The 27,135-nt window shown below is 34.7% G+C and overlaps 2 protein-coding genes across 2 annotated transcripts; both read right to left on the bottom strand.

The window, feature by feature from the left end:
- Positions 1 to 1,839: 1,839 nt before the first annotated feature.
- Positions 1,840 to 10,751, bottom strand: LOC115973156 (protein GFS12-like). Its single transcript, XM_031093399.1, has 16 exons — positions 10,392 to 10,751; positions 10,226 to 10,314; positions 7,678 to 9,798; positions 7,107 to 7,434; positions 6,806 to 7,021; positions 6,493 to 6,565; positions 6,196 to 6,401; positions 6,044 to 6,106; positions 4,981 to 5,186; positions 4,767 to 4,878; positions 4,129 to 4,638; positions 3,623 to 3,933; positions 3,285 to 3,528; positions 3,139 to 3,212; positions 2,886 to 3,021; positions 1,840 to 2,119 (listed from the first exon to the last, which is right to left on the bottom strand). Exons 1-16 carry the CDS (start codon positions 10,518 to 10,520, stop codon positions 1,970 to 1,972), a joined length of 4,968 nt encoding a protein of 1,655 aa, XP_030949259.1. The 5' UTR covers positions 10,521 to 10,751; the 3' UTR covers positions 1,840 to 1,969.
- A 4,501-nt stretch (positions 10,752 to 15,252) lies between these two features.
- Positions 15,253 to 19,378, bottom strand: LOC115973154 (autophagy-related protein 8i-like). Its single transcript, XM_031093397.1, has 5 exons — positions 19,145 to 19,378; positions 18,997 to 19,052; positions 16,304 to 16,356; positions 15,618 to 15,736; positions 15,253 to 15,516 (listed from the first exon to the last, which is right to left on the bottom strand). The coding sequence occupies exons 1-5, from the start codon at positions 19,182 to 19,184 to the stop codon at positions 15,428 to 15,430; spliced, it is 357 nt and encodes a 118-aa protein (XP_030949257.1). The 5' UTR covers positions 19,185 to 19,378; the 3' UTR covers positions 15,253 to 15,427.
- Positions 19,379 to 27,135: the final 7,757 nt, after the last annotated feature.

The following is a 27,135-nucleotide window of genomic DNA, read 5'->3' on the forward strand; positions in this document are numbered from 1 at the left end:
CAATATATCTAGCCACCTCTTAGCCATGAAAACTTTGATAACTTCAACCCCTTCCTTGACAACCTCCACTAGTGGTATTACAAGAAGATTTTGGTCCAGGTTGAGTTTGGTCAAATTATCAAGCGGACCAAATGTATCAGGAAGAGCATTTCCCTCCGCTAATCCACCCCCCCCCCCCAAAAAAAAAAAAAAAAAAAAAACCCAAATTTCAACACCACACTAACAAGAACCCAAACCCCCTGATCATCAAAAACATAGACATAACAAGTTTGGAAAAACTGAATTCCTATGAAGCATTTCAACAAGCACTTTATGTGCCACCTGAAAAGAAATAACAAAATTAGTACCTCTTCAGCACAGAAGTATTGCCTACATTGTGGTACAATGAAATTTAAGAGCGAATTTGAAAAAAATTCTCAAAACCCAACAAAGAAATTAGGGTTTTATTTGATCCTTACCTTAAAAATCAAAAGATTTGATCCTTTAAGAAACCTTCAGCGGTTGGTAAATGGGGATACCGTGGAGATGACAGTGAAATTGATGGACATAAGGAACCCATTTGAAAAGAAGGAATCTGGGTTTTATAAGAGAACACCAGAGAGGGAGGACGGGAGAGGGTTGGAGAAGAGGAACCACAGTTTTTTCTTTTTTCTTTTTGGCTTTTATATGTTTACTTGGTCTACTGGTAATAGGTTTCCCACTAAACTAAAATTAACGGTTAAGATTAAAACAACATAGTTTTAATGGCTGAGATTTGTGTGGGTACCATACCCACTAAAAATATAGGGGGTACTAGAGAAGGACCCTAATTTGTAACATCTTAAAATATTTAAAATGTATCTTTCAAAAAAAAAAATCTAAGAAAATCCTAAATACACGTTAAACAAAATAGACTTTAGTACTTTACAACTAACATTTGTACTGTATAAACTATAAACCATATCCACTAAGTTCTTTCCTTCACTTAACAAAAAATAAAACAAAAGGAGAAGTGCAAGTAGAAGCGTGACATTATTTTTCAGTATCAAGTAGGAAAAGAAATTATTTTCATTATAAGCTTTGGGTCGGATGTAAAACAAAATTTAACCTTTTTTTTTTAAGGCAAGAAAAAGAAAATGTAACTTTGAATTGACTTGGGATAATCCTAATTCTTTTGGAGTTTATATTGTCGAATTGGTTTATTTTTATGTGGTAATTTAGTATAATTTAATTTATTTCTATTGGTTTATCTTGTTTAAAATATAAACAGAACAAAAATATATCTATTTGAAGTAACAAGTTGTTAATGGTGAATAATAAAATTGTATTTAATGATGAACCTTTATGAGATTCAATAATAATATGCGAACTTAGCAGGTGTGAAATTTGTTGTCAAAACTGTTAATATCAATAACATTGCTCAATTTTATAACACAAGACAAGTTTATCTATGTAAACTCCTAGAATTACATGAGGGTTCAAAACTAAGATACCTATCATATATATAATCTCTTCATTTGTGATCTTAATTCCTAACTGTGATTTAAATATGTAAATTCCCCCATAAAAAAGCTCTATTGAGCACATTTTATTAAAGGCCAGCTAGATGACCATAATCAAAATCCTACATTTTACTTGAATTGAACAAATCATTTCCTCACATAAATTTTGTTATACAAAGTTACAAATGCCTCACAGTATCAGATATGGTATTTGCAGCAAACTCTGCAACTCCCCCCCCCCCCCCCCCCCCCCCCCCCCCCCCCCCCCAAAAAAAAAAACAAAAACCCCTTTTCTTCTTTTCCCCAAAAAAAAAAAAAAAAAAAAAAAAAAACTGTATATGCCTAGGGAATAAACTGATGAAGAGAAGACAGAATATGCACATAGCGTTTTTGTAATTACAATGTGAAGCTCCTTTCTGCTAAAATTAAGAGCGAGCCATTCTCAAAAATGAAAACATGTAGTCTTTCTTTGTGGTATCAATTTGTATCTAACAACAGAGTCTCAGATATCCGTCCTCTGTTCCAACAAGAAACAATCGTGAGAAAGGTAGAATACTAATACTTGATAACACTGATAAATTTTTTGTTCCATGATCTGCCATGTAGAGTTTCTGAGGTATGACCCGATAACGCCCATCCTGCCACATGACAATCACAAAGATCCATTAAAAAAATAAAAACAATAATAGAGAAATAAATTCATAACTGAGAAACCATATAACTATCTTGTTAGAGGAAGAATACTTCACTAGAATTGCTGTGCTGAAAAACAAAGAGGGCATGTAATTATTGCTGTCTTAACTAAAAGACCAAATGGTCAGGTTAGGATCCTTTAAAACCCTAGGCACTTTCAGTTGAACCTTTACAATCCGGTAAACTGTGGTTTGCTTGGCTATATAGTTTTTGCAGTGTTTTGTTCACAACTGTAAATATTTTGATTGTATTCCTGTGTACATACATATACATGCAACTTTATTTAAAATTAACTGAATTTTTACAAAAATAACCCTAATTGCAAAAATAACCTTGCATATTAAAATACTAATAGCCTAATAGACTACTATGACTTAAAACCTAACAATACAATTGACTTGCAAACATAAATAATACTAAATTAAAATAAAAGTCTTCTTGTGTCTTCCGCATCAACAATTCTTTTAGTAGATACTTCCACATATAGTAATCTAATCATTATACTCACATGTATTGAGAGTTAAAAGCTATACCAAATAAAGCTTCGGTATTCTCAATTAAACATGAATGGTGACAAATTGATATTTGATAATATATTTCAACCTAGTGTTCCAACAATAGAGGGTGCAGAAAGCATTAAGATAATTGTTATGCTAATTAAATGCACATAGTAAACATTTGAGAACTGAGAAAATACTGCTATATACGTACTTCATCAGCAGATTTAGATAAAGACGTAAGTCCAATCCTATTTCTGGAAATTGTAATAACATCTTGGCCCCATAAAGAGAAACCAGACACGCCATCAGAATGACCTTTGAAAATAGTGGGCTGCGGTGGCCAATTCCTGTGAGAAAAAATTATAGAGGCAATTAGGAAAGGAAGGGCTTTAGAATACAACATTGATTTTGAAAGGGGTCAATTGAATAACTACAATTATTAAACAGAGAAGTTGCGGAATTACCTTCTCAAGTCCCAGATTCGTAAAGTCCTATCAAGAGAGCTTGAAATAAGCAAATGGTCCTCTGGTGCAGCCAACTGCATGTAATAAGGTTAATGAAACTCCAATTCAAACTAAAATGGGTTTTTCTTTTAGCAAATTAAGCACACCTTTGTCACATATCCATCATGAGCTCGCCAAGAGGCAATAACATTTCCACTCCTTGGGTCAAATAACCTACAATGACCTGTACTTAGACCAGCTGCGATCCAAGATGGCGAAGCAGAAGCTCCATCTGCATGCATTTTGTCAGACCCACTGGAGCATATGGCAGAAACAAGAGAAGGAAAACCAGACTCAACAGACTCCCCCCTCCACAGGTGCAGCTTTTGACCTTGGGTGATATCAATGAACCTGCACGGTATAAGGAAAGATCAAGTCTGAACTGCATCAGTACATTATCTATGTAAGATTCAAATGCAATCTGACTTTAAATGTATGTATTCACCTGAGAGAACCATTTCCAGTGCCAACCACAAGCATCTCAACAAATTCTAAGTGATGCATACAAGTATACAAGTTCCCATCAAAGGCACTAGTCAGTATCCCACTCGTTAGCGTACTGGAATTTAGCATATTACCCTGGTCAGCATTATTCTTTGAAGCAGGAGACAAAGGGCTTGCAAGATGTGTGGAATCCACCAAGGGTTCAGAAAAAACAGTAATAATTTTCCCAGTTCGGCTATTCCAAATGTGTATGGTTCCATCACAAGATGCTATTCTTCCACTGGACGACATGAGACAAATGTCGTTCACAACCTAGAAGTTGCAGATGGTTAGAGACATCTGGTTAAGCAAAAGCATTATGCCAAGAACCATAACAAAGTTTAGGTCTGCCAAATATCATGCAGAACCTGTAAGTTCTGCTGGAAAAGGCAACCAACAATGTGATTGCAATGAAATATATAGCATACAAAGTTTCATTTAAAGCGCAAGCGCGTACAATAAACCAACCTCTTCATGACCATAATAGCCAGATACACAATTGATTCTTGTGAGTTCCCATTTCTGAACAGTTCCTTTAAATCCAGGGCCAATTCCTGCAGTAAATACTGTAGACTCATCTCGGCAAACAGCTAAAGATCTCAATGCCCCATGATGCGCACGGACAGAGTGTATAACAGATGCTCTTATCTTCCATGGAAGTTCATCTTTGAGACCCCCTACACGACCAAGAAAATCAGGCCCATCCCAGCTAACAGCTGGACTAGGGAACCAAAACCATGGCTCACGCTTCACAAGATTTGATGTTGATGCATCTATCTCAACTGGACTCTTTTGAACTTCATAAATCCATTTCTGAGGAATCAAGTTTTTTGTACCTCTAACTCCTTGAGATTGTGGAATTGACCATCCGACCCCATTAAGTAACAGCTTAGCAGGATTGTATTCAGACCTTGAGCTGAATAAAGGCCTTTTATTATTTTCTGAACCACTTCGAGGTGATTCTCCTGTATATTCCCACTGAATCATAACAAGTTCAGAATTTTGAAGTGAAACAAATTGTGTGTGCGTAAGCACATGCGTGACACAAAACTTCATACAAGCAAACTCATACTAGAGACAAACTAAAAACCGTGAAGCTCTCATACCTTCCAATTATGACACCGTAAAAGATATTGCTCAAGAAGCAACCATGTTGCACAACACTGTCGAAGTTTCTCTATCCCAAGAAGAGATGCAAAAGAAGGGTACAGAATCAACCTGCAAATATGCTAAAAAATTCAATACATCCTAATTGTAGACAATAATTTTCAATTTAACTAAGCTTCTAATCTGATGATGTGAAATGTGATCAGCACTCACACAAGGTCCATACGGCTTTCAATTTGAACCTCCCCATCAATTTTTGCTTTAGAAACCTTCACACTTCTGTTAAGAGGAGATCCTCCAATAACTTCCTGTGAGAAAGCAATCTCATCAAATAGCTCTTTAAGTTGTGGTAGAACATGCAATGCTGTCAGATCCGATCCAATCCGCTGACAAACTGCCATGAGAGTAGTAGCAGCAACCTGGCAGAGAAAGGAATATTGCAATATTGGAATCTTAAAACTAATAGCTCACATTTGAGATATAAAAAAGGGAAAAGGTGGGATTGACAGAATTACAAATGAACTCATTATAAATTCCAGCATTGGCAAGGAAAGTTGCAACAATTGATTGAATTGGATTTTTTTTTTTTTTTTTAAATAAAAAAAATCAACAAAATTTTTCCCTACTTACAACTCCATTAACACAACACAGATTACGAGGAACTAAAGGGAGCAATATGAGGCGTAGACATTTTGATGTTGTTGATTAGAAATGCCAGGAAATATCAAATGTTTGTTGTATATAGCAAAACTAATGGAGACACAGAACAGGTGAATGCCTGATCTGCTATGCATTTGTGTTTCAAATCCAATTGAAAAAGGCAAAAATCTACCAAGAGCCTTGTAGCTCAACTGGCACCTCCTGGTTTTTCTAATGGAAATATCCAGGGTTCAACTCCCCCCATCCCCATTGTAAGTTGTAACTATCAAATTATCGAAAAGGCAAGAATCTCACTTGAATCTAGTAAGCATCACATAAGTGACTTAAATAGTTTCTTTTAGCCAATGAGCTTAATCTGAATGGGCACTCCTCCCCAAAAAAAGGGGTGGAGGGAGAGATCATGGGTTCAAAATCCACTAGGTGTGTGTAACTTACCAATTAAAAAAAAAAGAGAGATAATTTGGCCAAAAATTGATTAACTCTTTCTTTATGATTTCATCCAATTATTACAAGGACAACTCCAAGTTATATCAAGACAAGCAACAAAATAAATCCTATAAATCCACTACGATGAGTGACTGCACCCCGTGCAAGTTAATAGAGAAATTTGAAGCACCTGAAGCACCGCAAATTCCAAATTCTTATGCATAAGAACCATAACATGAAGGCAACTTCGATCCTGCATAATGAAAAGAGAGGTACATTGTTAACTCTCAAATGTTCCAATAAAACAAAACTGGAACAAAAATGAGAATAAAAATCCCGTACATCAACTAGCTCCTTTACAACCACCTCCCTTGGCAAGTATGCAACCAGGCCATCTAATGTCATTAGACAATCAATAAGTGCTAGAGCACTCCAGCTCTGGACAGGCTCAGGCTTCTTCATAGATGAGACATCAATGCAGGAACGAACAACGTGTTTTAGCAATGGTAGCAACTGTTTGACAACAAATGTCTCCCCTAAAAGACCACCTGAAAAGTCAAAATATAAAAGTGGCTTAGAGGCCGAATATGCCAATTCCAGAAAAGACATCAGAAACAAAACCCAATGAACCAAGAATACCAATTCTAACCAGGACATCAATTCCATCAGCACAGAGACCTTTCCCAAAGCAGTGAATTAGAGGCAAGATTGTCTGATTCAACAACTTGAAATTAGAATGCAACAAATGCAATGAAAAATTACTCATGCCACAGTTTGTCTCTGTGGGGGTGTTGTGTGTGTGTGTGTGTGTGTGTGTGTGTTTGTGTCTATTTGTGTTTGCACACACTTTCAGTATTGAATCTCTGTATAAAGATAGATAGATATAGATCGGCATACTCAAATGCCGGTTTCTATTAAGTCACAAAACTGAGAATTTTAGGATAATTTTAACCTGATGAATGGTAACAGGTATACCAAGCTCTTCACTAGATCCGATTAGCAGCACAGAAGCAGCAGCCGCTGAACTCTTATGAGGAGCAATGTACAAGTTTGATATGACCAAAGGATGTATTGTTTCGAGATATGCTCGCTTACCAACCCGATCCCAAATCTCTCGCACAAATGAATCTTGAAGAATAGAAACCTTCAAGTGTGAATAACCTGTAGTCTGAAATTAATATCTCAATGAGTTGGAGATCAAAAAAGAAAGCCCATAAACCAGAAAATTTTTAAAATCAAAGTTTAAAACTAGCCTGTAAAATCTTCTGGATAGCAGGCAAGACCAGTGCCTTCACTGCTTTTGGAGTCAAGCATTTTATGAATTCTTTTAGTAGTATATAAGCCCATTCAGCTTCAGTATCAGACAGAGGAGTCACTACTAGCGGTAAGCAGTATGGAGCACACATTTCAGCCGCAAATGTTCCCATTTTCTTGAGGGCTCCTTGCTTTGCAAAATTTGCAGCATAAATAAGGTGGGAGCCATCTTTAGCAAGAAGTTGAAGGGGAGAAAGAAACAAGTATGATGATTTAACCGTCGCGGGAAAATAAGGTGAATCTAAAAGACTTTTAGCAGATGGCCTCCTAATGATTAGAAGCAATGAACAGGAAAGAAAATTAAACTTCAGTAATACATAAAAGTGCCCCACAAACATGAAGAAGAAACACATAAGAACACCCCCTCCCCAGAAAAAGGGGGGGGGGGGGTGTGGGTAGGGGATAAACCAAAATAAAGAAGGAAGCACCCTAGAATGTAACATGCATAGTATCACAATCTTCAACAACACATGGTATCATATTTAAAATTTGAAAAAACAGAATAAATACCTCATCCAGTCCTTCTGAATGCATGCTTCAACAAGTACTTTAGTGTGAGGAGGAAGTTCCTGGATCAATCCAGGTAATATTCCACTCTCCAAGTACATGACCAATGAAGTTGAATCGAAAAGTGGCTTCCTCAAATGAAGTTCTGCTAAAACACAACCTACAGAAAATATGTCCTTTGCAGCACGTTCAAAGCAAGTCCTTGAACAAGATGACCCCAGCCTCCAAAGTAGTAACTCTTGATATCCCATGGAACCTTCACCCTCCACCTCAATATGCTCAAGAAGATAACTCAGATCAATATCAAATGGCAACCTGTTGTTTCCGATAATGTCAGAGAGTGTAGATATACTTCTCTTGAAATTCTCACCTGATAGCTCCCCCGCAGGATTGACATCCTTCCCAAAATGTTCAGGATCACAGCCATAAAGAGCACTCAAATGCCTAGCTTGTTCAGAAAAGGCAGAGGCTTCTTCTAACTCTTGTAAATAAGCAGTATCAAAGAGGACAGATTTCTCACTCTCTACTTCATTTGCTTGGCATTGATGCATAGTTGATTTACTGGTGCTATCACATGCTTTCTTGGTAGAACCCCGACGCATGGGGTGTGGTTGAGTAAAGAGCTGGCGGCGTCCCACTGACCTTGGCATTGTGGGCTCTGAAGAAGGCAGCATAACATTTTTGGCAGCAATAGCTGCCTGACCCGAAATTTTGTACCCAAAGGTGATATCAATCCAATGATGGATTTGGCGTGAGACTAGGTTACTTTCCAAAGCATCACGATGTAATTTAATGAACTCCTCAGGACTACCTGCCCATGAAGGTATGGCCAAATCAGTCATCCCAGCATGCAGAGAACTAAAAACTTTGGGATCACAGTAAAACTCTGGAATGCACTCATCAGGGGTCCATTGGTACAGTCTTTGCATGGTAGAGGGATACTCATTGGGTTCATAGACTGAACGAACAGCTGTACGCAGGACACTCAAAGGTAACCTCCTTGCTTTGTAACTGCAGACTGCCAATTCAGAAAGGCATTCGTCCGATACATGGTGGGCGATTTCAGATGTCGAATAGGTGAAGTCCAACTGTTCATCCCCTTTTGCCAACCGCCATTTGCTCTTGCTTAAATCCCTCCAGCCGGCATCAGAATTCTCATCAGGTTTCATGCTAAAATCTATCACCCAAGGCATTACAGTATGAAATGTGTGGTCACCCCACCGTCTCCCAGCTAATCTATTTAAGATGAGTAGGTACTCAAAATTACTCATCTCTCCCCTCCACCACTTATTAAAATCATAATGCCAGTCTATAGATGTGGAAAGCTTCAAATCAGCATAGAGACCTTGAGAAAGACAATCCTCTATGCAACAACCTATCTTCGCAGGGGCAGTATCAGTGCATTCATTATCTCTTGTACTTAAGTCAAATCCTAACAAAGACTTATCACAAATGCTCAGCCAAGACCAGCATGACTCAGTCAACATTATACTGGATGGGCATATATTACCATGGGCAACCCCTAAACCATGTATGTAAGCCAACGCCGAGAGTACCTGATATATTAAAAACCTTACATGCCACTCCGATTTTAAAGCATTAGGACTATAATGGAGAATGTTTTCCAAGGTGTATGGTGCTTTCGGAAGCACCAAATTAATATGAACAGATGTCTTGAGCATTGCAAGAACAGGAGCTATATTTGGATGCCTCAGGGAACCAGGGAAGTTACTCTCCTCAAATGATGGTACCCCAAGTAAACTAAGAAAATTTATGCTATCTCTCCCTGTAGGTTTCCCTTCTATCAATAGATTAAGTGAGGACAAAACGTCATCTTCCAAAGACCCAGACAAGTAGTTGGCAACAACCTCTTCAAGAATCGATTGGGAACAAATGCCAACACGGGCAATTGGGGCCAACGCAGTAACTGTCCTAAAGCAAGAGAACCTACCGGAATGGTTACATGTAGAACTCTCTAATGAATTCTTATCACCACCACTTGACAAACACTGATTATCATTCGATAAAGTAGTTTCGTTGCTGCTAATTCCCACTCCAACCTCTCCTTGATCTCGACAAATATCATCAATCCCATGATTATCACTTCCTTCAATATATTCATTACTGCACCCCAAAAAAAAAAATCAATAGTTTTAGTTTTTCCATATCATTCACTTAAATTCCAAGAATAACTAACTAGCTCCTTATTGTTAGAATATATTATGATATTATATATTAGAACATTCCCATAAACAAGTAGACCATGGTTTCGTAATACCATAGGCTGCTGTGATTTTACGGTCATACATTAGGTTTATTATTACACACAATTCAATATAGCAAAAATGGTTTCGTAATACCATAGGCTGCTGTGATTCCTCTCTTTGTTTCTCTCTCTCTCTCTACATCATTTTATTTCCTACTTTCTATTTTAACAAAAAAGTGAACAATTATCCCTATGCTAATGACTTTCCATAAACAAAGTAAGAAAGAAAGAAAGCTGATACAAAAAGAGTAAAAAAAAAAGAAATGGAAGAGATGGTATAATTACACGTATTTGGTTAAGCAATTGTGGTCTGTACTGGGAAGATACACCACTATGAAGTGAGAAGCTGAGGCCTCCCCTCTTGGATTACACATCTGCAACAAAACAATGAAATCAAAACAAATCCAAATTGTTATCAAAAACACAAAGCATTGAAGAGAGAGAGAGAGACCTGAACGACGGCAGTAGAGGCGAGAGGGAGAGCGGAATGAGAGAGGGCATAGGAGAAAACGAGTTGCCGGTCTGAGAAATCCGACTTGATCCGGCGTTGCAGGCACTCCAAGCACATTTCTTCTTTCATTTTTTTTTCACTTTTATTCGCAACTCGCAAGGAGCAGAGCCACTACGATCACTCCATGATTTTTATTTTGGACTGAACTGGGTGAGATGGTTTGAGAATTAGAAATCTCTGGAAGAACTAGCAGTCCAACGCTTTGATCGACAGGTGGAAGAGAAGAAGCGGAATTATTTTCATTTTCATGCTTTCATCATTGAAACGCACCGTTTAGAGTAGTGTTGATACTTGGTAGTTGGTTCTGGTACCTAGCCAAGCTCAAGTTATAATCACCAGATTAATTTGTTACAAAGTACTTTATTAACTTCTTCTGTACAAGTTTCTCAAAAAAAAAAACTTCTTCTGTACAAGTCAGAAAACTTGTAACTCAATAGTCAACACTCAACAGCAATAATTCAGCCACAAAAAAAAACAGCAATAGCATAGTTTTTCTCAAATAAAAAAAAAAAGAAAAAAAGAAAACAAAATAGCAATATCATAATATAGTATTTCCAACAAGATATTCACAATTTGAATTCCCCCTCCCCACTTAGAAAAGTTTGTGTATGCTTCACCTCTTAATAGACTTATGCTAATAATTAGTGACTAAATTATAACTTTGACTTGATTAAATAAAATAATTTATGTTTATAAACCTATAATAATAATCAATATTTTCTAACCTTAATATTGTTAAAAGTTATATATAATCAATATATATAAAACCGAAGCTTCTGAAGCTCCTACAATTTTCCACGTCAGCATTATTTAAAAAAAAAAATTCTGATTTTATATGATAGATATTAGAAGATCATATATAGATACATATAGTAAGATTAATGCCACTTAGCTGGTTGCCATGAATTAAGAGTCCCATTAAGAATTGGATTTTATTGGAATGGCGTGGAAGTCTCTAAATCATGTTTGTATGCAATGCAAACTCCTTCACAGTGAAGGAGGTGCTGACTTACTCTCCTATATATGTATAAGCCTACGTGTGTTGCCGCAAATTATTCTTTTATTACAAACACTTCTTTCTCAAGATACAAAAATTTCTCTTCATAGCTTTCTCTCTTTAGTTTTTGTATTCTTTCTTTAATAATAGTTTGTGTATGGTCTGTGTTTGTGTTTTTTTTTCCTTTAATAGTCTGTGTGAATATATTTCTTGGTACTTATGCAAAATCTTTAAAGATGCCTTCATATTCTATGTTTCCTTTTCGTTTGCTATTTCTTGGCTTATATTATAGATTGTAATGTATATATTCATCAAACAATTTAGTTAATTGGTTTTTACATCCTTAAACATCACCCATTCATGAATGGAGATTCCGTGCAATATACCACTAGGTTATTGTAGAGTGAAATTCTCTCACAACAATTTTGACATTTTGATTTTTTTTTTTCCAATTTTTTTTATTCAAGGGTTTAGATTCAAAGTTACGAAAGCAACTTTCAGTCCAAACCTTTCAAAAAATTTTCTATTGATGAATTAAAAAGCTGGTGACTTTATTTCATAAAGTCATTTTTTTTTATTCTTAAGTAGAAAGGATAAGATTAAAAAAAATGCAAAACTATTTTATAAGCATGCTAATTACATGGAAACCTAATTCAATTAGGAGAGAAGTTCAATTAGAATTAGGAGAAGAAGCTACAGGTCAAATGGAAACCTAATTCAATTAGAATTAGGAGACATAAGTTACCACATAGAATAGAAACCTAAATTCAATTAAAATTAGTAGAGATAAAAGTTACCAAATGGAATAGAAATCTAATTCAATTGGAATTAGCAAAGATAGCTAAGAACCTTGTATAATATAAAATCTATAATAGTGTTCCGTATTATATGTTAATATATTTATATTTGGTTTTGAAATTTGCAATTATTGTTTTAAAGTGTTCCAGATTCAAAAGATACGCTTTAACCCTCTATTCCAAATGTTAGTTTTATTACTTTTATAGTTTTACTTAAGCTAAGTGATATTTGAATGTCAGTGGAATTTTCATAGTGAGGTTGTGTTTGAAATTGTAACTTTTAAATCAGTATACTAGATTATGATACTTTTTCGATTACTAATATTGTTTGGTTACTTAGCATAATAGTTAGAACTTAGAAGCTATATGGGCATGGTCATAAGAATATGTTTTTTCTATTCTCTGCCATATACAACACTTTAATATATAACATTGGTTACACATTTTTGGATTGAATATTCACTTTAGGATTTTGATTATAATGAGAAGAATTTTGTGTAACAAGTCGCCTTCTTTGAACTCTACCATTGGGCCCAAATATTGGAAAAAATATTTCTTATAGGACCTTTAATCCTTCCTTAACAATTGTAGTTGCTCTTGCTTGTGCTAAAATTTCCGACTTTTTAAATCAAATTGTTTTCTTCTAAAAGCCTGTGTTGTTATCCTATCCATTAAATATCATTATCTTTGTTTTCATACTAAAAGTTTGTGTTCCGGTAAATTTATATCTTTGTGGTGGGAAGTTTAATGAAAAGTTTTTAAAATCTCATATCCAATAGCTTTCCCGTGCATCGCATGGGTTAGCGACTAGTTTTTATTACATAATGAACTATTTATATTTATATTATAAATAATAGTGTTGTATTTTATGAATTATTTACAACATTATACAATTCAATCGCAAGTCTAAATAAGTATATCTTTTGCATGTATATATAATGATATCATACATACACAAATCAAGTTGCATACTCACGAGCTTGTTCAAGTATACATTATGATGTTTGAGTTTTGCTCACTTAATAATTAAGGTTAAACTTAAGATTAAACTTGGCCCGTTTGCTAATTAAACAAATGTAATCAAGTTTTTTCTCAAATCAGCCCAAAGTGTTCATAAATAGCCTTTAATGTTAGACCTAAAAAAAAAAAAAAAAAAAACTAGATTGCTTGTTTGGTATAAGATTATTTTCATTGGTTTATTGTTTGAAAAAATAAGCAAGACAAAAATATAGTTTATCTCAATTTAAAAAAAAAAAAATATTATACATAAGACTAATAAGCTGTAGCAAAAGAAGAGTTTTTCTAGTGAATTGGATTTTGCGATATCAAAAGAGTGATAGTAAATTTTTTGTTTAAATGTTGATGATATATTATAGAACAAAAAAAAAGATTATGTCCCTTATTTAGTGTTTAGTTAGGAGGAAATATGTGGGAAATTGCTTCTCAAGAAAGAAAAATACTATAGACACAAATTATTTTACAAATGGTTAATGTAGTGAATGATTATTGGTATGTAAAAAAATGATGATAGTGGTGGGCCTACATAAAACCCAATAAAATTTTGCCACATCAACATTTTGTAAAATGACAAAACTTAGGTACAATACCTTAAGTGCTATTCTTTGACTTCTCTTTTTAAGATTCTGCCATGTGGCTATTTAACTTAAAAATACACTTTCATCTCATGAAAAAAAAAAAAAAAATTTACATGGCAGAATTTTCAGAGGGAAACCTTAAAAACAACACCTAAATACTGTACTTAAGTCTTGCCCTTTGTAAAATAGTTGTGGCTATAACATTACTCAAAAAAATAGTTTATTCCTGATTTTGGCATAGTGGATACAATGGGTTGTCATATTTTCTTCTTTTCCCACTTTTATGATTTCCTTAACTGATTCTATCGTTTCAGTAAAAAAATAAAAAAAATAAAAAAAAATAAATTGATTTCCTTAACTGGCTTTCCTTTAATGATCTTTATTTCCTTAAAATGCTTCCAGATTGCTCACTCCACTGGCAAATGTTGATCTTTGATTGCTGCGTACGATTGGTTTCATTTGAGATTATTGGAATTGGTGGAATGATGGCATGTAATTTGAGACATTTACCTCAAGTATAATGTAGTACTCTCGCATTGGTATTTGCAGGCTTCCTGCCTTACAGCTGCGCCTTTTTTTAGTGCAGCCTTACAGCTGCTTGTCTGTGCAAAGTTTAAACTACCTGTATTTTGATTCTTTGTTCAATAATATTATAAATGCCATGCTACTATTGTATTATCAAGAGAATTAGCTGCCAATTTGCCAAAGGTATCTGTCAAGCAGTCAGTTAGTACCATATATTGGAATATATCCTTCACACACACACACACACACACACACACACACACACACACACACAAATCAACAAAATGCATATAATTGAACTTTCGACTCAAAGTTAGTATAACAAAATGGTTAATGCGGTTGCTGCCAAGACTGCTTACCAAGTAGGAGGCAGGTAAGCAATAGGAGTGGCTATGTTTCCCATGCAGTCATATGGGTCTGTTTGGATTGAGCTTATTTTTGCTGAAATTGAAAATTGAAATTGAAAACACTACAGCAAAATAGTTTTTAAATGTGTGAATAGTATCGTGAGACTCATTTTTAATGAAAAAGTTACTGAAAAATAGAATTTATGAGTCCACGAGTGCACTGTGTACTGTTCACGGTTGACTTGGTCAAATAGTGCGGCTGGAATAAAAAAAAAATAAAATAAAATAAAAATCAGAAAATGCAGCCTAGGATTCAACAGAAAACGCTGAATCCAAACGGGCACATTGTTTCCTAACCAAAAAAAATCAAACCCCACCAAAAAAAAAAATTGATGAGGAAAAATGAAATAACCTATGCATAGGAAGAGCCACCTCAAGAAAATATTGCATTATTTTTGCCTTTCTAGGTAATATCAAAGTATGAAGTCTGTTCAGGATTTTCTTTTTAAAACTGATAAAGAGAGAAAAAATGTGGAGCCATTTACTCTTTATAAACAGTCAATTTTATTAGAGGCATTATAAAATACATGTTCTTTACAAATGAAATTATTGCGTCAAGCCACATGGGCATGTTCATGTTTTGGAATCAGTGGATCACAAGTACTTACAAGAACGAAGAATAGACATGTACATTATTGAGGAATTACGGAATATATTAGCCAAAGGTTTTCTCACTGCTGTAACACATATACAAAAACCCGTCATCATCCTTGTAAGATTCGTATATGGAGTCCATAAGACTGGCTGTAGATGAAAATCATTATCAATATGTGTTAGGGTGTTTCTAACACAAGGCAGAAGCTAACCCAACTTTAGCAAGAGCCAAAAAAAACTGCTCAAGTTACCTGTTTGAGGCAATGTGTTTTTGATAAAAACAAACAGAGCTTTTCCTGGGGTCAAATGTAGTCTGCTACTCAAGATGTGGATAAATTGCCCAACAGACATGTCTCGAGGAACCAGGAATCTAGAATAAATAAGCATAAACAAGAGACAGATTAGTCTCCTCTATGTTAGAATCTAGAAAAAGAAAGGGCCAATATCTATCAGTTAACTAGATCGCGATTCAACAGCAATTGGTACTCATAATCTGCACTGATGCATTCTGATTTCATCAAAATTATAAAATAATGAGATTCATCTAGGAACGAGATTCTGTTGTTCAACATAAAGAGCACCAGGCAAAGAACGTGGAAGAATACTCCAAACACTAAGCATAACTGACAAAAGCAAAGTTCTCTTATTTTCTAGATGAAGATGTTATCCACACTAAATGAGACTAATAACATATAGAAATGCATTAGCAAATACATTACGACTGCACTAAACCAGGAAAATAACCTAAAGTCAGCAACCTTGTCTATTTGTCGCATGTCAATATCACAAAAATAGCGGACAAGAAGTAATTAAGCTCTTCAAGTTGAATCCCACATGTATTAATATGGCACAAATCTTGCTTTTAACAAAACAAAGTTAGTCTAAAAGCATTGTAAGAAACATAGAAAATTATAATAGCTAGAGCGGTAGAGCCTACTTTTTCTTTTCCATTTCAGGCAGGTCTGTCCTTGAGTATCTTTCAATGATTATCTGAAAGAACACACAAAGAGAAACCTTAATGAGCTGCAACAGCTGTGTTTATGAGTGAACATACTAATTACAAATACAATAGATATTTCAGCTAAAACAAAAGCAGAGCCAGAGACTATCACAACTTTTTGTAAGTTGAAATTCACATAGGATCTTGGTTCCTATATGTGACAAAAATGATAACCAAATCCAAACTAAAGGTAACCTCATGTCACTGAGTCATCATTTAAATTTGATCCTTTACTTGTAAAGAGGAAAACCTGAAGCTTCAGAATTGATCTTATTTAATCATTTATTTAGTTTGGACAATGATGTTTTGGAAAGTTTGAGATCAATAGTAATAAAAGAGGCTTTTTGAGAGGCATTGCATTCACAAACTCAAACTTTGATTACTCAACAAACATTCAATTTAAGCTGCTAAGACATCTCAACTTACAATCACATTAAATAACATCAACCTTTTGACCATGGCCTATTGAGCATTAGCATCAGAAAATTCTAGTTCTACTCTATTTTACCATTCCAAAAAGCCACTTTATCATTATACCATACCATTTTACCATTTCTCCTACATCCCAAAACTCTATTTTTATTAAAATATTATTTTTTAATCATTCTTTATTATTTATTTCCACAGCTACATTTTTTCAGATTTGGCTGGAATTTCATCATTTTTTTCATCCTTTTTTTCACTTTCTCTCCCATGCTCTCTGTCACTTTCTCTCTGCCCTTCCATTTCCCTTTCTCTATGCCTGACTGCCTCTCGAGTTTGTGGGTCTCTCTAGTGCTGGGTGTGGCTAGGCTGCAGTGGTTTTTCGTGGAACGTGGGTCTCTGCGATGGATCGTGGATCGTGGAATTTCTGCATCTCTGCGGTGGATCGTGGATTGTGGGTCTCTGCAGTGGATCGTGGATCGTTTTTCGGTGAGTTTTAATTTTGTTGGGTTTTGATTGATTTTGGTGGGATTTGATTTTTGTGGTTGGGTTTGTGGGTTGATCGGAGTGGCTTTGGGTTATGGTGTTGGTGGCGATTGATTTTGGGTTGGGGTTTAATTTTTGTGGTTGGGTTCGTGGGTTGATCAGAGTGGCTTTGGGTGCTAGTTGTGGATGGGTATGGGTTATGGTGTTGGTGGCAGATTGATTTTGGGTTGGGGTTCATGGTGATGGAAGGTAGGTGGGTGAGTGGGTTTTGGTTGATGGTGGGTATGGTTTGTGGTGGTGGTGGCTAGTGGTGGGTTGATTTTGGGTTGGGGTTTACGGTGGTGGCAGGTGGGTGGGTGAGTGGGTTTTGGTTTATGGTGGTTGATGGCGGTTGGGGTTGAGGTTGTGGGTGGTGGTGGTGGCTGTGGTAGCTATGGCTGTGGTTGTGGCTGTGGCTATGGTGACAATGGGTGTGGGTAGTGATGCTTCAGCGATGGAGATGGGTGAGAGGCTTGGTGAAGCTTCAGTGATAGAGGATGGTGTGTGATGTTGATGTTGATGTTGATGTTGGGAGGAGGATGGTGTTTGGGTCTAAAGAGAGGAGAGAGCAAACGGAGAAACACAGAAGGAAGAGAGAGAAGATTTCGTGGGAAAAAAAATATATATATTATTATTTTTTTACAATATTGTGAACAGTGCAATTCTAAACATAGAATTGCATTGTAGCAGTATTGCAAAAAAATTTGCAATACTGCTATTTACAATTCCCTGATGCAAGAGTTTTTGGGGCTTAAAATGCCAAATTTCCCTTAGATTTGGCATTAGCATTCCCCAATGCTAATGCTTTTACAGATTATAGCAAAAAGGGCATAAGCTAATGCTTTTTCAAATTATCATGAACAAAATATCGACAGCCCAACATTTGTACATCCCAGTTTCTCTTGATATCTTAGAGATGGTGACTCATATTTTGAATGCGAATGTAACACCAGTCTCTACTTTAAAAGCCTCATGGGTAAGGGTATATTGGGAAATTCAATTTAGGGAGTTCTCAGCCGCTTGCTCCCATGGATGAAGACACTGAACCACATAAATCTCTGAATTGATTTTACTTTCTTTTCTTTTTTGGTGGGAAAAAAATTAACGCATGCCCTAAGGGTATTGTCTAGCAAATATTTTTAGAAATTTTTTATGGGAAAAGAAAAATGTAACTAATTTTTTTTTTTTTTAGCTTTTTATATTTCCCATAAAAGTAATATCAAAAGTTAAAACTATCCTAAAATGGTCAATTAACAAATGCCCTATGGGCATCCGTTAACTGTACCCTCTTTTTATGGTCTTAACTTGTCTCTCTAGTTTTCCCACTAACATTGCTCATATCTGAAGTCTTCAACATTTTGCCTACATAAGAAAGGAACCATTGGTATCTTTCCTGATATTAAGGAGCAATCATCATGGAATTTACACCATAATTCAATCCAACTGTATCTGTAAAAATGAAATAAAATAATCTTGTAGTGTTCAAATTCCTATATCTACTAACCCATTCAATACATGATCTATTCATAAAATTAAAAATACATATCAAATAAAAAATAAATAACTAATTCAACCCAAAACGAATAATCATGCAAATTTGTCAACAGACAATTTTTTTTAGCCACGTTAAAATTGCTAATTTTAATGCAACACTTATGATAAGGCAATTTAGAAAAACTTACAGGGACTCGGTCAGGGTATTTCGAAATGATATTTTTTGAGTCTTCAACACGTTCATCTGCACCAAAAAATAAAAATAAATAAAAATCCTTTAGATAAATAAATATAAGAATTTGAAGGAAATTTTGAAGTTTGTAGAGAAGAACGAACCAATGGAGTACTGGTCCTTGAAAGAGTTAAGCTTGCCCATGGATTTGTGGTGTTGTTTTGAGGGTTTGAATCAGAGAAAGGAATTGAAGTTTTTTTTTTTGGCTTCTGGCGAAATGATATAGGATTTGAAAAGGAGGGGATTTTTTGGAATTCACGGAAAAAGACAGCTGGAGATGATGTGTGGTTGTGTTACGAAATTGTCTTCTGTTGCTTGATTCTGCGGTGAGTTTTGTCGAAAGTCAAATGACAATTGTTAAAAAGCAAGCGACGATTTTGTCTCTACCAGCGGTGGGCAATACTGTGGATATGGGCCTGTGTGATTTGGGCTTAGATGTATAAACAATGAGTGATGGGCCTTAATTACATTGTTGCTTCTTTGACCATGGTTAACAATTTAAAATACTATTTAGACAATTGCAGTTTATACCCAAGTTTGAGATCATTTTGGTTTGTCCTACTAAAATTGAATACAGATCATTTTGGTTTGTCCTACTAAAATTGAATACAAATATTCTTTATCACTTTTGTGTCAGTTTATGTTCCACAAATCACAATTTATTATGTGGGTTGATTGTTTTCCATTTTAAACATTGTGATTGGTAAAGCATAAAATACTATTTAGACAATTGCAATTACACCCAAGTTTGAGGTAATTTTAGTTTGGCATATGAAAATTGAATACAAGTCTTCTATACTACTTTTGTGTCTCACTTTATGTTCCATAAATCATAATTTATCATATGGGTTGATTATTTTCCATTTTAAACTTTGTGATTAGTGGAGTATAAAGAGAGACAAAATTTGTATTCTCTAAAATTTTAACATTTGTATTCATACTATTATGTATCATTTAGATTTAATTCTTGTGTTAATGTATTGTAATGAGATGTCCACTAAGTGCCAAGTACAAAAGAAATATTTTGAATCGATTAATGTTACGTTCACTACAATTTCACAATAAATACTAGGTGATAATTGACAAATTGTTACTAATAACTAAAAATGTTATGTTAGTAGTAAGTCCATATTAGATCCAATAAAAAATTGCCACCTACGATTTTTTGTGAAATTATTGTGAAAATATTGTTCATGATTACTTTTTTAATCTTTCATTTAGAAATTGATTGACATAATCAGTGAGTTTGAGAAACACATTCTTGATTGTATAGGTAGAATATTGTGATTGGTGTTAAAGAAAATGTATGGTGTCAATAGTAAACTCATATTAAGTGACTTTTACAAAAGAAATGTTATATCCATAATATTTTCCTAACAAATCCTAAGTAATAGATTATTACGGGTTGTAATGAGTGGAATAAAAATAATTCAAGTAATAAATTTAAATTAAAAATAATAATAATTTATCATATAAAATTTATTATAAAAATATTATGTAGATTCCATTTTTCTTATTACAATCATAATTTTTTTATTTTTTATTTAGAAAACACAATCATAACCTACCACTTAATAATTGTGATAAAAAAAAAAATTGTTTGCTAACATTGTTGTCGCTCAAAATTATATAAAGTTGGTCCCACGTCTATTGTCATTGTAGCTAGTTAGCTTCGATTTTTGATGACGCCTAGATAGCCTTTAGGTGAAAATGAAATCAACCTTTTTTACAATTGACAATAATCGTGTTCCACCTCCTGCTCTCGGTTTGGGTCCATGACCATCATTCACTGTACCACTTCTTACCCACGTCGCCACTCGTGAACAAAATTATACAAGCACGTTTTTTCAAGTCAAGACTCAAGAGCACCGACCTTCAACGGCTCGAGCTAAGTAATTCACTAATTTAATTTGTGCTGTCTTTTTCTTTAGTTTTTGAACCTCTCTGAAAAGTACCCTCCAATTTTGGTCAGTTTTTGACTGGGTTTTGGTGGCTAGCCACCATCAAGGTTGAAGAGTATTTAACACCAACTCACCAACTCACTCACCAACCCACTAACTCAATGAATGTTTCTGAACTACAATGTAAAATCATTTACAAACAATATATAATGACACTTGCATCCTTAATTATTTTAGAAAACATAGAAAATTAAGGGCAAAACACTTGGAATCTTTGTTGGAAAACAATTTAAAAATGTCGGGAAAAATAACTTGTAAGATGTTAATTTAAATAGCTCAATATAATTATTTCATCTTTTTCTTTAATCTTTTTTTTTTTTTTTTTAATGAAGGAATGCTATATTTCAATTAATTACAATATTATGCACCGTTAATTTCGGGGGATAATTTCAAGATATGTCATGGAGAACAAGGAAGGTGTGGTTAGTAGAGAAGATTAAAAAAAGAGAAGAAGAGGGTCATGGTGAGTCACGAAAGTTCAACCAAGGTGCAAAAGTCATGGTCACCAATGATGACCCATCTAAATTCTAAAGGTTTCTTGTTGAGAAAATTATCATACAACGGCTACATGTGATACTATCTCCTTTTGAAGACTTATCCAAAGTTTATTATTTTTTTATTTATTTATGAAAATGTATTTTCTTTCATTAGGTGGATATGAGTATTTATAAGCATGACATGTGACACATGTGGGAGCTTTAGGACAAATAGATTACAAATTGTTCTATTAATAACCTTCTCTAATTGGTAGAATTCACCAAAATTAATAGTTCCAATTGACATAAATGCTTCCTCGTGGTGTCTTATACTAACTAGCCTTTGTCTCATGAGTCATGAGTAGTCATGACTCACTAAACCACGATCTCCTTTGAAATCTCTAGACATGATATTCTTATTGTTATTATTATTCTTTTTTTTTTCAGAAACCAGTCAATCAGCTTTTATTAAAACAACTAGGAGATGTCTCGAATAACAATAGGTGATGCAGGTGATGCATCAGCTGGGACCTCTTCCAGCCAGTCACGATGGGCCTCAAATACATAATTTTATGAGATCCATGAATAAATGCATAGATGTACAGGATAAGAGTACGAACAAAGTCAAAGCATTATACAAGGTGAATTCTAATATGTTCCAATAATTATTATAACTAACATGTAACTTGTGCGGCTACCATTTTAGGTACACTAAAATCTGTAAATCATTTGTTTAGTTATAGTATTTTAATAATTTTAAGTCTCTTTTAATCGTAACTTATATATATATTTTTTAATTTTGAGAAGAACTTTTTTTTTGGAGAAGATTTTGAGAAGAAGCTTATATTTAACTTTTTTTTGATACAATATAGAAATTATACTCTAGTAATATGTATATACTATTCATATTACTAGAGTAGAATTGATAAATATTTGTTATTGACTAAATTGTAAGTATATACATATTAATTATGATCAAAACACCTTCTTAAAACTATATGATTCATGGATCTCATAAAAATAGTAACATAAAAGTTTTACTATTCAAGAAAATTAATTTAATCTAATAACACATATATAAACATGACACAAATACAACCCATAAATAAAAAGATAGAGAATACAAAACTTAATAATTCTTAAATAATATCTAGAGTAAACATTCATAGAGGTTTATATAATGGATTTCATGAATTTAAAATTGTCTTTATGACTCATTAGCAAAACCTTAAAAAAAGAAAAAAAAGAAGAAGAAGAAGACAAATACATACTTGTAATAGTGTGGATGGTAGGTTTGATAAATAATTCTACAATAGATTTCACAAACGTCGAATTGCCTAAGTAATAAGAAAAAACAAAACAAAACAAAACAAAAAGAGAATTATATTTCTAATCAACATAGAAATTATAAGAGGATTAAAATTATTGATAATGGGGAAGAGAAAAAATTGATTAGAACAATAAGTAGTGTTTTTATCCCAAAAAGAAAAAGGATAGACAAAAAAAAAAAAAGCAAAAAGAAAAAGCTATAAAATAAGAAGATGAAGAAGATACTGTGCATAGGAATATATAAGAATACATTAAAAAAAACTATATATATATATATATATATCATATCATATACTATATAATAAAATTTGAGCTTAGAAGCCGTGGTTGCGCCAAGTGACTTCACCAAATTGCAGTAAAGGTTTAGAAGCCATGCCAAGTGGCTTGACTGAATTGATGTAATGTTTTAGATAAAAACAACAATTTTTTGATCTTATCACTTTGGATAAAGTAAGAGTTAGTGTTTTAAGTTTTAACAAAATATGCAACCTATGTTATATTCATATTAACTTCTTTTCTTTATCTTCTCAAAAAAAAAAAAACTTATTTTTCTTTAAATTCCAATGAAAACATGAGATCTTTCAAGTTTCAACTTTTCTTATTTTCTTTTGAGAGATCAAGAAAGCTTCATCACCAAACATGCTACAAAATAATGATAAAGCCTAGCAATTCAATGGATAATGATAAAGCCCTTTGAGCTGTGTTCATCTAAAATCTTATATTGATAAGTTTTTAGATAAACACCGTGTAAAAAAGCAATCCGTATTTGAAACAATTTTGTATAATAGTAATACATATATAAATAGAATTATAAACTCTTGGTTAGGCAGTCAAAATACTTCTCATTTTTTTTTTTTGAGAATCAACTTCTCATTTATATTGTTGCTCCCTTAATCCCCAAAGCAAGGTACGTATTTCTCCTCCTCTTCCTCTTCCTCTTCATTTTATTTGGCTAAATAACTATGCAAGTATCGTGAGGATGAGTTCATGCACCACCAACAATATTAATTCACCTTTAACAAAGTTGGACGAGGAATAAAAAAAAAAAAAAAAAAATTAGTAGTTCATTCATTGCTTTGTATGATATCATTGTGCATAGTAGTGAAGACGGAAGATGCGCGACACGAAGTTCCTTACCTTAGCTGAATCTTGCTGGTGCCACCTAAACGGTAGATAGGTGACAGATGTGTGCTAAAATGCAAGATATGATGGATACAACTTTGTTATTAACTTAACATATTTTTTTCTTTTAAAATCAAATATAGAATTTATAAATTATAAATATGACTGTGGTCATTATCAACCCCCCCCCCCCCCAACACACACACACGTGTCTATATAATATATATATATATATATATATATATTACTGACTTATTTTGTTTTGTCAATAATATAGAGATAGAGGATGAGATCAAATAATACAAATAGTTGTTCAGATTGTTTTTCAATTATCAATACAAACTTATTACCAAGGTCTTAACCCTAAGTTTTTTCTCCAAAAAAAAAAAAAAAAAACTTGATTTTGAGCCTTAAATTTCAATGTATTATTCAAAATCCTTTTATATATTTTTTATGGGATCTCTACCATCTTCCATTCAATTATTATTATTATTATTACATGCATTCATTATATAACTTAAAAGTAAAATATTCATTTATTTTTATTATCTTATTTATTATTGAATTTTAAGTAAATTAATTAAAAAATTATTTGCATATGGATTTTGATTAAGCCGTGCATCGCACAGGCATAATGCTAGTATATATATATATATATATATATATTATTTTCAATTGTGAAGAATTCAAATTTCTAATCAACCTAGGAATAATGAAAGAAAAAAAAAATTGATAAACTTCAATAGATTAACCTTCTATCCATCTTTAAAAAAACACCTAATAGAAACGTGAAAAAATGTGAAAAAAAAAATAAAAGAAAAATATTAGAAACGGAATTTTGTTTTGATAATTTAACCAAAATACACTGTAAGGACACAATTCCGTTGCGGCCCGATAATGACGTTGGGCTCGCACATGAAAGATCCCTCATAATATGATTTGTAGAGAGTGGGCTTGAAAAACTAGCCGTTGGTCACGGGGCGATGCCCGATCTTGGTTTTTAGAGGAATCCATGTGGAAAAAGGGGTTGGGCATGAACATTTAAGCCCTACGGCGTCGCATCCTATGGGATGGGACTCCTCGGACTTGATCCGAGGACCATTAAGGTCTTACCCCGGTTACTCAACGATGGGTCTTTTTCTGTGATCTCAGGTGTTGTTGAGTTGTTCTCACCCATGTAGTCTTTCTTTTTTGGTGGTGGGATGGGAGTCCCCTTACCAGATTCACTTACTTTTTCTTTTATACCAGCCTGTGTTCGCTGTCCTTCGTCCGCGTGTAGGGTCAACCTTTACAAGGCTAACATTTGTCCCATCAGTCCAATCCCAGAATTGTGGGGGATGGTTGATAAAGCTGAAGAATACGGCTCTGTCAGGTGCAGAGTCTTATTTGGGAAGGGTAGTAAGGATAACTTCCCCCAAGATATTTTAGATCTCCTTACAAATTTGTTCCTATATCTCTTTTTTACCCCTCTTCTCAATGGAGCTTTGGGTCTGCCGAGGACTAGACTGTCCTCGGCTGCCTCTCCGGACCATTTTTGCCTTACATTTTTTAGCTAGGGCCATCACCTTTTTCGGCTTGAGCCTTTGGACTCCCTATGAGCAAGTGGGCCCGGCCCATAAATTATTGGGCCCCACAATAGCCCCTCAAAACCCTGCTATCCGACTCCTTGGTTGGAAGGGAGGGTTTTGGTAAACTCGGGCTTTTAGTATGGCTTATTTAATTCAGCCCTGCATTAATGTGGGCGGTTTTCCACCTGTCCAGGAAACTCACCGGTTTACAAGGTAATCCCTTTAGTTTGCTCGTGACCCGCTCCTGCCGTTTGGCTGTCCAAGACGCGCCTTTAATGATTTCCCTTTTACGAGGCTCCTTTACGTCCGACGGCTCATCTGATGAGGTGGGGAAGTGGAACGGGCACATCTTTATTCTTCAGATTCTTTTGGAAATCTGAATGAATTTAATACCTTCCGTTTTGCCCTTCCTATAAGAAGGCAAGTAGGAAGCCATCACTTTCGTGCAGACACCCTTCCATCTTTCTGAGATCTGAAACCCTCAACCTCCCTTAGCGTTCACTTAACCCAATTGTTATTCCCCTCATCAGAATACGTTTACCATAACGAGTGATGAAGGAACCATTCCTCTCCTCAAAACATCATGTTCTAATAAAGCTCGAAATGGCTCGGTCAGGGCAAGGATGGCGGAGACTTAAGATTTGCCCCACCTCCCTTTCAGCCAAAATCCGAAGTAGGGGCTCGTCACGTCAAACTTTCGTCGTGACTGAGTCGAGAACACCCACTATCAGCACCACCCGGCTCCTCACGAGCATACCTAACATGGCACCAGTGTGTTAGGAGTCAGGACTGAGGCAGGGGCCAAGTGCCTCTGCTTCTTCCTCTCTTCGTTCACTGGTGCCCTCCTCCGCCTTCCTCTCTTAGTCTTCCCAGCACCAGCTCCGTCCTGGTGCTGTCCTTCTCCCTCTTTTACTCCTCTCTCTTTCTTTTCATCTCTTCCCCTCTTCTTCTCCTCCTTCTCTTACACATGTCCTCCATCTTCTTCATTCATCTCCTCCATCTTCTTCTTCCTTCTCCTTCAAATTCTTCTTACTTCTCCTTCATCTTTTTCCAAAGAAGGTTCTTCTTTCGATATGAGCAATACTGAGGCAGAGATTGGAGAAACTTTGAAGACGAGTTTAAAAGACACCTGGCTGTTTACTTATCTGTACTGCGAATGTTAGTGTTGCCTCGGCAGCTCACCTTTTTGTACGTTGTAATAATTTTTCATATTAATAAAAGTTGTTGTTATTTTACTTCGCAGGTTCTGTCTATGTTTTTACAAATTTGCAAGCGCTGCTCGGCACAATAATATATCATTTGAATCAATGATAACTAAAGCCAAAATACTTGCTAATAAAAAGATGTCGCCATAACTTTAATAGAATTGTTTGACATAGCAATGCGTACCTGTAAATAGCGATATTTGCCCGAAACAAAGCCGAGATTAGAACTGGATGTTCTACGTGGTGTAGGAAGTAATTATTCGAAGGCATATCACCCGCAAAAATGAACAGCCCCCTTAGGCTGCCGAATAGCGGAGCGTCCCGCCATCATCCTAACACTCTTATTGGCCTTAACATTTTACAGTATTTGAGCCGAGAACTTTCCCTATCCGAGCAGTTGGTTTCCCATAGGCTTGAGTCCGAGGACTATGCAA

Source organism: Quercus lobata, unplaced genomic scaffold, assembly GCF_001633185.2.
Source record: "Quercus lobata isolate SW786 unplaced genomic scaffold, ValleyOak3.0 Primary Assembly Scq3eQI_1872, whole genome shotgun sequence".
Lineage (NCBI taxonomy): Eukaryota > Viridiplantae > Streptophyta > Magnoliopsida > Fagales > Fagaceae > Quercus > Quercus lobata.

Coding starts and splice junctions, on each gene's coding strand:
- LOC115973154 (XM_031093397.1), bottom strand. CDS start 19,184: ATGGGCAAGCTTAACTCTTTCAAGGACCAGTACTCCATTG. Junction 19,053..19,144: donor CAAGGACCAGTACTCCATTG/GTTCGTTCTTCT, acceptor TTTTTGGTGCAG/ATGAACGTGTTGAAGACTCA. Junction 15,737..16,303: donor CCTGAAATGGAAAAGAAAAA/GTAGGCTCTACC, acceptor TATTTATTCTAG/ATTCCTGGTTCCTCGAGACA.
- LOC115973156 (XM_031093399.1), bottom strand. CDS start 10,520: ATGAAAGAAGAAATGTGCTTGGAGTGCCTGCAACGCCGGATCAAGTCG. Junction 3,934..4,128: donor GCTATTATGGTCATGAAGAG/GTTGGTTTATTG, acceptor TGCAACTTCTAG/GTTGTGAACGACATTTGTCT. Junction 3,529..3,622: donor ACTGGAAATGGTTCTCTCAG/GTGAATACATAC, acceptor TATACCGTGCAG/GTTCATTGATATCACCCAAG.